Source organism: Rhagoletis pomonella, unplaced genomic scaffold (assembly GCF_013731165.1).
Source record: "Rhagoletis pomonella isolate Grant_MI unplaced genomic scaffold, Rhpom_1.0 Rhpom_scaffold_00007, whole genome shotgun sequence".
NCBI classification, from domain to species: Eukaryota; Metazoa; Arthropoda; class Insecta; order Diptera; family Tephritidae; genus Rhagoletis; species Rhagoletis pomonella.
The window spans coordinates 58,706,953-58,720,633 of NW_023458561.1; the positions used below are offsets into that span (position 1 = coordinate 58,706,953).

A 13,681-nucleotide genomic window follows, 5' to 3' on the forward strand; every position below is an offset into this window, starting at 1 on the left:
AGTTATCAAGCTCTTAAAAAATCACCCGTTACATATACATATGTATGAACATGTACAAATGTTTCTTCCGAGTAGTAGTAACGTTAGTTTTCTTTTTATAGTTTATAAATATTAAGCCATTATGAACTTATAGGTTGATAAATATTGTAGTGATATTAATCATATAAATCAAATGAAAAACGCTAATGCTCAGGTAACACAACGAGCGATGAAAAAGATCTTCAGATCGGTCATTAGCGCAATGAAGGAAAAAGTATATTAACAACAGCGTCATTAAAATGTGCAGAAAAAGTGCCTGCTATAATATTAGCTTTGTTTTTAGAGTAAAAAAACCTGGAAATTGTTTCCTTATTTACTAGTGGAATCTACGCAGACTTTTTGCCCATACCATTTTATGTTTATAATATTTTGACGGTATTTGGTGGCATTTTTGCAACTGCTCTGCACGCGTTTGCATTTAAAATGGTTTGTTTCTCATGTGGAACCTCAAAACTGTTATTTAGAGCCTTTTACAAACATATAGTGATGACAGCGTTGTGCAAGACATTAGTAAAAGTTCGTGGTACGGGGCGTATGAGCAACATTTTTACACGGTCGTTATTAACAGCCAACTACATATATATCATCCTGAGATGTGCATTTTGCATGTATGGTAACGCGATCATGGTCAATTTATTATTGGAGAAGATTTATATTACATTTTTCAATTCGTTTCCGGCAATATTAAATATTCAAATTTCGCGAATCACGAATTGTGAAGGCCGTAAATTTCTAGAGTAGACGCCCGCCAAAAAGTGGACGCTTCTTGATTAAAAATCAAATTTTTAATACATGCCATTTTTGTATAAATGGATTTAAAAAATATCTCAAGAAGCACACTAGTGTATAACTTGGTGTAACTTTATGAAATTCGTAAATTTACACCAAGTTATACAACAGTGTGCTACTTGAGACATAGTACAATTTTTTCATACAACATTTTGACCCGTCAATGTACATCATAACGGTTCTTTTGTGATCCAGTCTTTGAGGAAATGGCATGTAAGGCGCTAAAAGATACTGGGATCATTCCATGTAAAAGAGAGCAAAGCGACACAAATTTTAAAATGTCTTAATTATCAATATTTCAGTAGTAACCTTATGCTAAATGACTACATTTCCTCAATCTGTTGGAAAATATAAGAAATCAAATAAAAGAAGCTGTAACTTTTTATATTTTACAATATACAAAATCTGGCTCGAAAATTCATTCATATATTAGTTACAAAGAATTTTGAAATTTTTTGCTTGTTTTTTGAAAGGAATTTCAAAGTTACTCTCTACTTATGTTAAAAAATATCTTTCCCTGTTTTATAAGTTCCGATGATATCGAGCCCTAACCGCCAAAATAACGTAAGCGACACTTTTTTCAAAATTTTCTTTTTGATGCAGAAATATTCCTATAGCATCTAGATGCTCGATATAGTAAATAATAATTCACAGTTGATGACGTTATGGAGTCAATTGTCCCATCAGTCACAATGGAATGGCCCACTAACATACATATATACATATATATGTACTTAGTGAAAATTTTTTCGCACCGTTTTCCGAAGATACCATTAAGATCCTCTTATTGTACAATATTATTTTCTCATACTTGAGACATTTTATTTGGTTTGTTTGTCCGATCAGTTTAATGTGAGAAATTTTAATTTTATAACCTTGAGGTAGAAATTCCTTTTTTGTGGTTTTAATTATGTTTTATTTTTTAAGGCAACAATTTTTTCGGGAAATGCGAGTTTAATTTTTGAGAGTGCTTCCCAACTTTTAAGAACTCTTCCCCATTTTTCGCGGGGTTATTGGAAATTTTCTGGGACTTATTTTTTTTCATTTCGGAATATTTGTTTGATTTTTCGGAGTCTCTTAGGATTGTTTTTACTTTTTAGGATTTACCGCGACAATTAAGAATTTTTCAAGATAGAGAACAATTTGTCGTATCGTCTTCCGAAACCCCCATTAAAATACTCCTATTGTAGAATATTATTTTCGCATAACTTGAAAAATTATAAATTTATTTTGTTTGCTTGGTTGTAATTTGCTTTTATATTTTAAGGCAAATATTTTTAGATACTTCGAAATTCTACGTATTTCACTTTACGGGATTTTTAGGGACCTTACGCGATTTTTTCGGAACCATGTAGGATATTTTCGAGATTTTTTTCAACGTTTTTTAGGACTTTTTCAGCCTTCTTGGATTTGATTTATCTAAATCTTTTATGATTTTTCTAGGATTTCCCGAGACAGTCCAGAATTTTTCGGTCCTGAGAAACTTTAGTTTTATAATCTTAAGGAAGAAATTACTTTTCTCGGTCTTAGTTTTATTTAGGATCTTTCGCCTTTTTATGAACTTTGTGGCATTTATTCGAGTTTGTTTTAACTTGTTTAGGTTTTTAAAAATAGTTCTGTTTATTTTTCGAAATCTTTCAGGATTTTCTTTCCGTGATTTTCGGGATGTATTTTCTCATATATGTATGAAACCAGGCCTCAAATATAGTACACCGTTATATGTATTTACTTTTTCATACTTCCAAATTTTAAAGCACCAAAAACTTTCAAAATCGCTAAAAAGTGCTCCAGTGCTCTCCGAATTGTAAATTTGTACGCAAAATGTGAGGCCAAACTATCAGAAAATCAACAAAATCAAAATTGTTGCTAAATCCTCATCCATCATCCATTAGGTACTTTTAAGTGCATTTTTAGGCTCCACATAAACATATTTACTAGTCTACACACACACATATGTACATACCTTTGTTCATGAGGAAAGTGACCAACAATAACAACGTCCACTTTGACGGCCACAAAGTAAACATACTGCAGCCGCAACTGTTGTTCGCCCTTCCCCAGCGGCTGCAACAAACAGGCGTTGTAAGCATTTCGAAAAATTTGAAATAAACCAAATAATCCGTGCTCTTGTTAAATGTCGCGCTTTAACAGCCACATTTTGGTGCACTCACTGGTGCAGCCCGCACGCGTTGCACGTAAAATTTGTCACAAACGAAAAGTAAAAAAAAAACAACTAACACTAATTTGCAAGTAACTTTTTAAAACTTAAAAAAAAATTAGAGTTTTCAACTCTGTAGCAAACGTGAACCGCTAAAAATACTTCTAAAAATGTAATATTCAGCGCACAATGCTTAAGCGCCTAAAAGTCGACTACAACTGAGAACCGAAAGCAAAAGTGGCGTTGCTTTTATATACTGCGACCATAGCTGTGTGTTGCAACTTTACTACGTACAAATACAAACGCATATACGAACACAGATGGCATACACATACACACACATATGAACTTACAAAGATAACACGGCGATGCTAATGGGACTGTTGATTGAATGTAGTCGCCACTGTTGGGTCACACCTGTTGGCCAGCCAAATGCGTTATGACTTGGAAAGGGGTGGTGGGCGATTGAGTGCCTACCCGTTTCAAAGGGGTTGCTAGTTTGTCTGTCCTATTGAATGCGGATGCCATGCCACCAACTCCACTAGGAGCAAACGTTTTTGTTACAGGCAAGCGTGGAAATTGAAAAAGTCTATGCTTTCGCTTTTTTTTTTTTTAATGAAGCGCGTTGACTTTTTAGTGCCACTGCCGCTTTACTGCAGGCATAAGTATGTATATATGTACATATGTATGTATGTATGTATATTTTTAAGTATGTTTCCCACTTTTGCTATCAACGCTGTCATTGCTGTCGATATTGTTGCTGATTAGTTTGTCGTTTAGTTGCCAGCCTGTGCGTGCCAATGTTCTCAAAGCTCATAGGATTGCGTTTTTATCGTCGAATTTTCCAAAAACTACCCAATTGTTGTAGGGGATATCTATGCCATCAAAAGTGGATACAAAATGCACTGAAATTAGCTTTAAGGTGGCGCGATTAAATGTAAAACTAAATGCGAACGTTACTCTGCTCTATGTCGAGGTGTTTGCTTGACTTTGTGTGGGGGGGGGTTCACATACATACATAAACATTAGGGTGTACTTTATAATATCAGCATCATGGGCACCACTTTATTTTGTTACACGTATGTATAAAGTAAAGACATTCACTACAATTTCAAAATTAACAAAAAAAACAGTTCAGGGTTTGAGAAAATACATTTTTTTATAAATTGCAAAAAATTTATACTTTTGACCAGCTATAACTCAAGAGGTTTATGAATTTATATGAATAGGTTTCATTGTCAAATTTATCGGATTTCAAGTAAAAATTTCGTCGCATTTTTTCGCATTTAACAAAAAAAAATTCAAAACCCTGATTTTGATATTTTCGTGGATGTATTTATTTTGTATGCAAACTAAAGAAAGAGGTGTCCCATAAAAAATTTAGATTTTGATATTTTAAGGACTACCCTTCTATACACGCATATAAAAAAGGAAAATAGATAGTTATATGCAATTGAAAAAAATATTGTTCCAAGTATCGCGAGATAGTTTTCCAGTTCAGTTTAAAAGTTAGCTGATCTGTATTAGTTGAAAAAAGTCCAAAATAAGCTCGAACTTTTGTATGTGCGTTCCTTGGCTAGGTTGCCACCTAATTATAAACAAATATTAATTTTAGATGTTTATGTACTGCGATAAGACTTTATGCATTATATACTTAATAACACAAAATCAGGTTAAATCGTTACACACTAGTCTGAGGATATGTATACAGAACATTGCCGTTCCTTTAGCGGATTGTAGTTGAATCTTTGGCTTTTTGCTGATGGCTGACTATAGGCCCTTTAGCTGCACTTCACCAAGTCGTGCAAGTCTTCACCTTCTGAGAGCTGGATACTCTCAAATTATGATATCAGAGACCAGACCTTTAGGCATTTCCATATCATCCCCGTCCGGAAAGCTCGACGCTGAAAAGCTGCAATCGCAACAGACAGCCAACAGATTTGTCAATCAGCGTTCAATCCACTCGCAGAGAGCCCTAATTACCACTTAGACTTCTGCGCCCCTGGTGACAGATGTCCAAAGTACTCCTTAAATTATGGAGACAACACTTTTTCACCTTGCTAAAGGCCAACAATTGCGAAAATTTAGGAAATAGCGAAGATCCCGAGACACTCTTCAACTAACTTTTTTTGTGTTCGGCAAGTAAGTTGCGTAAATTGTTACGTGTGGGAGTACATTTCTGGTCACTTATGGGAGTAGTGCGTTAACGCCGGCACCAGGTGGCCCATTCAAATTCCTTGATTTTATACGATTCTTATCACAATCATTTGATGTCACTTGTGACCGTTATATTCCATTATTTTTAATATTAATTTGATTACGACATACGCTGCTAAACATACATACATACATACATGCAAATGCAAGTATGTATCCGCTTTCATCGCAACGGTTGATATCCTACTCAGGTGTCAAAGTAAAAATAAAATAAACGCATAACGCTCATAATTATATTACATTATCAATTTGAGACTTATATTAAACACTTTTACGATAGATAAGTTCGTGTGTGTGCATGTAAGTGGGTTAAGGTGCAATGGGCCACAAGTGTTATGGAATTTCAATACAAATACACACATAAATATGTACTTATGTATATTCATCGGTATGTCATGAAATTGAATAATGCTTATAATCTCTTAAACGCCACCATATGATGATTCATAATCTGTGCAGATTAAATGCGTGGGATTTTCAGCAATTATGTACTTATGGACAGCAAAAATGTTGTAATCGGGTAATTATTGCATATTATAGCGACAACAAAGGTGTACAATTTGTTTATTTAAGATTTATTTCAGGAATACATGAGTAGAAAAAGAATTTTCGTCATTCCCCGCCCAATTTGGTTTGGCCTTGCGCCATCTTCAGTGCCCCTTTTCCATTAGACCTATCGGAAGAGGCCAATTTTAATAGTTTATGCGGCATTTGGTGCTACTGGCTTATTATTGATTTATTTATTTTTAAATTATTAGGGTGGTTCAATGAGATAAAAGAAAATTTATAAATAAAAAACAATAAAGTTTCTCGAATTTTCTTTATTTCACTTACGGCAGCTATGAGACACAATATTCGTTCCTCTGGCCACACTGGATGCGCATATCAAAATTTTCCATGACTTTTTGACATAGTGCGGGCTGGCATATCATTTCCAACGCGTATGATCTCGTTCATCAGCTCTGAAATTGTCTAGAGTTTATTGTCATAGAACGTACTTTTCACGTAGCCTCAAAGAAAGGAGTCCTATGGTGTCCAAACGTAAGATCTCGGCGGCCATTCGACTACGTTCTTTCGTGAGATAATGCATCCTGGGAACTTCGTTCGTAACAGGGACATTGTTTAATGCGCTGTGTAGCAAGTGGCTCCGTTCTGTTAAAACCACATATTGTTCAAGTCCATGTCATCTAAATCAGGTCACAAAAAATTTTTTGTTATCATGTCACTATAACGTTCACCGCCATAATTTTCGAAAAAGTCTGATTGCACGCATTGCACGAAATCCACTTCTTGCGGATCGACCATTTTCATAAAACGTTTGGATTAATTTTACGCGTTGTTGAAGTGAGTATCGCTCCATGACTAAGTTTGCCAAATACTGTAATACTAAATGTTTGAAAAATTATATAAACAAACAAGATCAAATCTTTGATAAATACTGTCAGAGATCTGCATCGTTCTTGAATCAACCTATATATGTGATACGTACCTCTATTCAGGAATAATTTGCTTCCATCTGCGACTTCTTTCTTTGATGCTTAATTTGAAAATTCTTTTCCAATTTTTTATCCCTTAAAAGCCTCTGCGTGTCGCCGAACCGTAGATAAATTTTTCTTGTCCTCCTTTTGTACTTTATCTAGATGATACATGGTTGTAGAAAACTTGTCGTCAAGTCATATCAAGACAAAATTAACAATAAAGCCAGATTCTTCACCATCTTGCTTAGTTTTGCCCACGGACGCGTTCAGAAATCTTTATTTGATCTATTCGAACGTACTCAAGAGCACTGATCTCAACACGGCAAAAAAATAGTCATCGATCCCTTCAAAATTAGGATAACTTAGCCTTCTCTCTGAAACATCTACTAACTACCAGTCGGCATAAGAAACAAATGCAATTGGGTTGGAAAAACAAGGAGTTTGATGAAGCAGGTTGCAATTAAAACTGACAGCCATCAACCCTGTCACTTGACTCGAACTCTTGCTGTTAATTAATCTGTTCCAGTTTAATTAATCTGTTCCAGTACTCCAGGAATTAGTCAGTACTGAAGATACTGTGAATATGGATTACGGGAACGACTTTTCACTATTTCTGACTAAATTCTGGAGTACTTAAATAGACTAAATATTTCAGCAAGCCCGAAAATCAACTGTAACTGAGAGAAATGAAACGTTTTCCCTGAAAGCAAAGAAAATACCTAATACGAAGAGCTTGAAATGCTTATCGATAGGAGGAGCGTACCGAAATAATAAAAATAATAGATTGGCGCTTAGACATTTCTCAGTGTTTGGCCGAGATTCTCCTCCGATTTGAAGCGTGCGCCTTGATGTTGTCACACAAAGAGGAAGGACCTACAGTTTTACGCTGATTCCGAATGGCAATTATATTTTTATGAGAAGCTGTTTTTCGAATCTAGTTTTAACATTAGCAAAGTCCAATATTCAGTTTCAATATTTGGTGTATAGTGAATCCCTAGTCTCCGGTGCATTTACCAGGTCTACAGCAACGCTGATAATGTCCAAGCAGTTCATTGACGATGGCCTTGGGCCTTTCATACAACACGCTCGATTAGACCCTATACATGTACGACATTTAAAGGCTGTATAATTAAGCAAATCGCCAAATGATAAAAAAAAACACGGCGATGTAAACAAAAAATGGCGTATACGGTGTATTTGACAGTTTGACCAGTTTTTATCTGAAAAGAGTTCCCTTAATTTTTGGTTTTTCTCTCTTTCTCTGAGAGAAATTTTACTTTTTGACAGTTTTACAGGTTTTATCCAGAAAAGTTGAGGAACGAAACTGTAAATACGAATCGAGTCACTATCGTTCCATTGAGTGAGCTGGGACTCTCAAGCTTACTTTTCAATCCAAGTAGGCAGTTTCACACTAGAGTGACAGAAGAATTACTCTCACGGTTTTACACTGGATGAAAACTAGCTGAACAAAGTGTGTATACGTATACAACATTTGAGTGTATTTGTTACTTTTGCGCCCGAAAATTGCCAAGCGGCATTTTTGTAACTACAGCAGAACTGCCACTTTAATGCGGGGTAGAAGCTAGAACAACTTTTTGAGAAACAGAGTTGTTCTGGTGGCAGAAATATGCTAGTGTGAAACCGACCATTTAAGGCAGGAACCGAAAATAATGGTTATTTTTTTAACAGTTAAACTTGGCCAAAATAAAAGTCCTTTCCGGGTAATAAACAAACCGCTTATCCAAATTAAAAAAAAAATAAATAAAATTTTATAAAATAAAGGAGGACTGAAGTAGCTTTTAAACAGAAAATGCGAACGAAGGTTACCACCTCTATTTATATATTTTTTTTTTATAATTTAATACAAAAGAAATGCATATACCTGACCCAAGGTTTGTTCTATGGTAATTAAATAACATTTTTTTTTTTGAAATATTTTCCAATTGGTGGTTTTCCTCGTTTAGACATTTTAGTTTTAAAGCTACTTTAGTCCTCTTTCATTTAATACCAAACTTGTTTACCATTAGTAAAGGACTTTTATTTCGGCCTTAAAAAATATTTGGCCAAGTTTACGTGTTAAAAAAATTAACCGTTATTTTCGTTCCCTGACTTAAAGTAAAATGTAAATGTAAAAGGCGCTTCCCCAAGAGTTTGTACAGTCTAAGTGCGGTCCGTTAGGAAGGCTTACTGCCCTAATCTTTCCCTCAGGGTAGTGGCTTGTTGTTAGAAATCCAATACACATTACCTTTAAACTCAAGTAGCCTCCATTTTAATAAATTAATAAACATATATTAATAGTACATATCTGCATACATATGTATGAACGAATATATAAAATATTGTGCACTTCAAGTAGAAATAAGTTCAGCTGCCCATTCTAAAATACTGACGAAATCGTATGCTGCTTGCGTACGCATATTTTATAGGTGCGAGTAGTATCCGGTTACACTAAATGACAAAAAGGTTTAAGGTGAAAAAGTTGAACAATATTGCCGTCATTCCGGCTTCCAACGACTGTCTTCTATGTGGGCCAATAAGCACTTTTGATCTTTACCCCCCCAAGACAAAAATCTCATTTCCTTATTATTTTCGTGCATTCCATGACGCTTTTGTGCAAAGTGTAACAAACCAAAGTCAAAAGGTGACAATACATCAAAGCGCATATTTCCGGCCACGCCAGCCACTATTCCACCGGCAATTTTCGCCAGCTTGTGCTATCGCTGCAGCCGTTTTTGTTGTTACTCCAAAATTTCCTGTAATAGTAGTTGTTAGTCTTTCGTTTACGTTGTCGAAAATTAATAGATACTGCTGGCAGCTATTGGCTACTTGTAAGTCTGTCCTGCTATCGCCTCACACATTCACACTCTCCTTTTCAGCTCACGGCGTCGCATATTTTCGTCGAAGTTGAACTGACCTTCCTTTTTCATAATCCACAAAGTGCCTCGGTCGCGCTCGCAGCATTTCACAAAGAGTTAATTTGATTAGCGACACTTTTTGTCTTTTTGTGAGTAGCTTTTAACATTGAAACCATCATTGCCAGAGCATCGTTTGGTTGCCGGCGAGAGTGTGATGTGTAGGTGCCCTAACGGTAACAGTGGCGATGGATAGTGTAAATGGTGCGAGTCCTTTGGATGTTGGCTGTATGTGTAGTTAGGTTGTTAGTTCGTGGCAGCAAGTGTAATTTGCAGTAAAAGCTTTACGATTACGCTCATATTGGCAGCGCTTTGTGGTTTTAAATCTTTTTTCTACAAGTACATATGTATGTATGAAAGAGATAGACTTAAATCCAATTGAATTGTTTTAAAAATTGATCTCCAATCGCAGGCAATTCGATTTCATTTGATTTCATTTGAGACGCATCAGCCACGCAGAGTGAATTAAGTGCTTGGTGGTCATGAATAAATATAATATTTATGGATTTATGGATGTATGTATGCAGATATGTATACATATGTATGTATGTACGCATGAGTTTTTACTAAATATTTATAGACGAACTTATGTAGATTTACACCTATTGAAATCCTACAAAAAAAAACTGAGAGTGAGCCAGCTCTGATGTACATATGTATGTAGCTAATTTTCCACCAGTTGGAAGTCATAAGAAATTATCGATATTCTTTTCCATTTGTGGGCCGTAGAAGGGTATAGATATATAGTAGCCTACTTCAATTTCGAGTGAAAAAACTTTTGTGAAATCGATTACAAATCCATACAAGTCCCAGAGCAGGGCGAATTTATACAAGGTGGTGTTACTGGCGAATTTTGATTAAAACAACAACAACCCCATGTATTTTGTACTGCGGGTGTTATGTCAAATCTCAATTCACCCAAAAGTTTACATGTATTTTGTTTATGCTTTTGATGGGTGTGCTGTCAAATCAGTAAAAGCAAAAACAAAAAATATTTAAGGCTAAGAAATCAACTGATCATACAACACCAGCTTGTATAAATTCGCCTTGTCCCGGAGGATGTCGACAACGAAGACGGATAACGATAAAAAGAGCGATATAATTATCAATATCGGTAGTAATATCGATAAACCTTTTATGTAATTGAGAAAATATCGTCGATATTGCAATGAAATGCCCGCTTAAACCAACTCAGCTAACACCCCTCTTCATTTCGCTCAACCCTGACGACACGTTACGCTTCTTGGGTCTACCAACAGCGATCGATCTACTAGCAGATTTAGTGCTGGTCAGTGGTGAGGCTACAATAACAACAACAACACAATAAACACACAAATCATAAGCATCATTCACCGGGCGAAAATCACCACCATACAAACTCTCGCCCCTTTAATGCCGTCCTCGGAGTTTAGCCACCAGCCAGGATTAACCCCTTCTTATTCAGAACCCCGCCATACCCACGACACCACCCACCTATTCACATGGACCCCCAACAGCCTCTCAGCAGCAATCCTCTTCGTCCGCCGTGTCAATAAAATATTTGCAAGACCAAAAAAAAAAGTGTTTGAGCTTCTGAGTTAAGCGAACGTTCCAAAAGCTGATTTTCTATCGTTTTTTTTATTATAAATGGTTTTCAGTTTTATATGTTTTCCAATTTCGGCGCACTTAGCTTATAGTGACCACTCCAAAAAGATTAAAATAGTCCATTATGTCGCCAGCAATATCAGAATCGGACCCACCAAAGTTGTCCTCTCGGTCCATCGATGTTTTCGATGAATCGGTCAACACCGCGAATCCCTATTGTGCCTTGATTTGTATACAGCGACGGATCAAGCTCGGCAACAGTGTTGCTAGATTGGCCATATAAGTTCATCCTAAAGTAATTTCATTTATCCCTAACAAAACATTGTATGAAGTTCGCTTCTTGTACGAGTAGATATTATATTATGTAAATAGTAAATAAATAATATAAAAAAAAAACTTTTTAATATACAACGCTTTTATAAATGGACTTAAAAGTAGAAAATAATATTTCTCAGTCCCATAGAATTTGTTTTGATAACTTTTGATTTTGAAATTTTAGCAAAAGTCGTTATAACCAATTTATGAGATTGAAAATGAAAAGCGTGGGGCGCATATAATAGCCACCTGAATTGATATGAAGGGTAATATATGTTCATATGTATGTGGATATATGAATAACGACCGCTTAAAATCGATTCAAATTTGTACTTTCGCTGAAGAAATTTTAGGTCTATGTTATGTAGTTTGCCTATTGTCAATTAAATATAATGCTTGTATTGCATGCAATATTATTTTCTACTTTTAAGTCCATTTATAAAAGCGTTGTATATTAAAAAGGTTTTTTTTATATTATTTATTTTTTACTTTTTTGTCTTGTCTGTATAAAATTTTGCGATAGATATTAAAATAATTCAACGATATTAATAGAAAGGTGCACACACATGCATTTACATATGTATGTACATACAAACGAGCACCAATTAATTTTATTTAAAGAAATGGCGTGTCGTCTATTTCCGCTGTAGCGAACGTAGTACATAGGGCGACATCTAGATGTCATCTACCTCGCCCTATTCACTACAGATGTCGCCCTATGCACTAGACCTTTTTATAGGAACTTTGCAAAGCAAAGGTTTTATGATGTCGGACACACAACATTGAAAGTTTCTGGAGCCACAACATTGCAAGTTGATAAAAGCGTTGTAAAATGTATGTTAGTTAAAAAAATGATAAAATTAGTTTTTTCACATACTCACTTTAAAGATGGACGTATTAACAAAAAAAAATGTACAAAGCAATGCACTTGTTAACTTCAAAGTTGTTCTTGACTTTTACTGCAATACTCGTAGATATTATTTGTAAATAATAGTTCTGGAGTCAAATGCAAATCCATTTCCCAGGCATGCGCATATGGATGCTTGTAGTACATACAGATGCGATCAACTAATTAGCAACGAAATTCAAAATATGATATTGTTTGCAAATTATGTTTATTTATTTATTTTTAATAATTTCCTTTAAAATATAATTCAATCTATAACAGAAACCACAATAATAAAAGTTTAAAAGCTTCACAAATTGCAAAATAATAAATCAAACTTCAAAAAATTGTATATATAAAAATTTCAAATTTTTTAATTAGAATATTTAGAAAATTTTCGGGTATGCAGTATTGTAGTCCATTCAATTATAGTATATGAAAGTCCAAGCTTCTAGTCGTTAAAAATTACCGTTGATTTTTTAGAATTTTTTTGTGGAGGGTTGTTCGCATTTTCTTCCATATAACACATGAACAAAATTTTTTTTTTTGTATGGGAAAAAACAGCAACACCCCAACAAAAAGAAAAAAATCTAAACTTTCTTATACTATAATTGAGTGGACTACAATACTGCATACCCGAAAATTTTTTAAATATTCTAATTAAGTCTAATGAAAATGCATTTCCCACGCATACATATATGTATCTATATGTACATGCTACATTAATTGACAACGTTTTTACATGCATATATATGTACATACATACATATGTGCATATTGCTGCCTAAATACTACGCACATATATACTTACATAATTACACGTATACTCAAATACACCAATAACTAAATATTTCATTCATAAACGCATTCGCATATTTCTCAAGGCCAAGTAAATTCATTCATAAAAAGAGCCGCAGCACATCTATCTCCCCGCAAATTCATCACCATCAAGCGCAACTTTGTCAATCCGACACAAAAATTCTAAAATGTAAAATTGAAGAAATCTCGGCCAGCCAAGTGAAAACTGGCAATTATTTCTCTATATCTAGTAAAATAAGTTATCTCAAATTTTGGTAATTTTTGGTAGTTTTTGACAAAACACTCAATTTCTCTATTCCCTTCCAATATTTCAACCACTAACTACTATTTTAAGGTGTAATTTTAATAAACATTAAATAAAAGTGTACGTTTTCTGCAGGAAAATACATAAATTTTTTTCAATAAAATCAAAACTTCTAAAATCACAAACATATGTTGTTTTATCGGAAGTTCACAAATGTAACGTGGCAACTTAGCTCGTTTT

The 13,681-nt window shown here is 34.6% G+C and overlaps 1 protein-coding gene across 1 annotated transcript in view; it reads right to left on the reverse strand.

The window, feature by feature from the left end:
- Window positions 1–3,061, reverse strand: part of LOC118743185 — a 44,825-nt gene extending 41,764 nt beyond the window's left edge. The window contains exon 1 of the mRNA XM_036475730.1: window positions 2,792–3,061. Within this exon, the coding sequence (XP_036331623.1) occupies window positions 2,792–2,918 (127 nt within the window). The 5' untranslated portion in view covers window positions 2,919–3,061. The remainder of the gene's footprint in view (window positions 1–2,791) is intronic.
- Window positions 3,062–13,681: the final 10,620 nt, after the last annotated feature.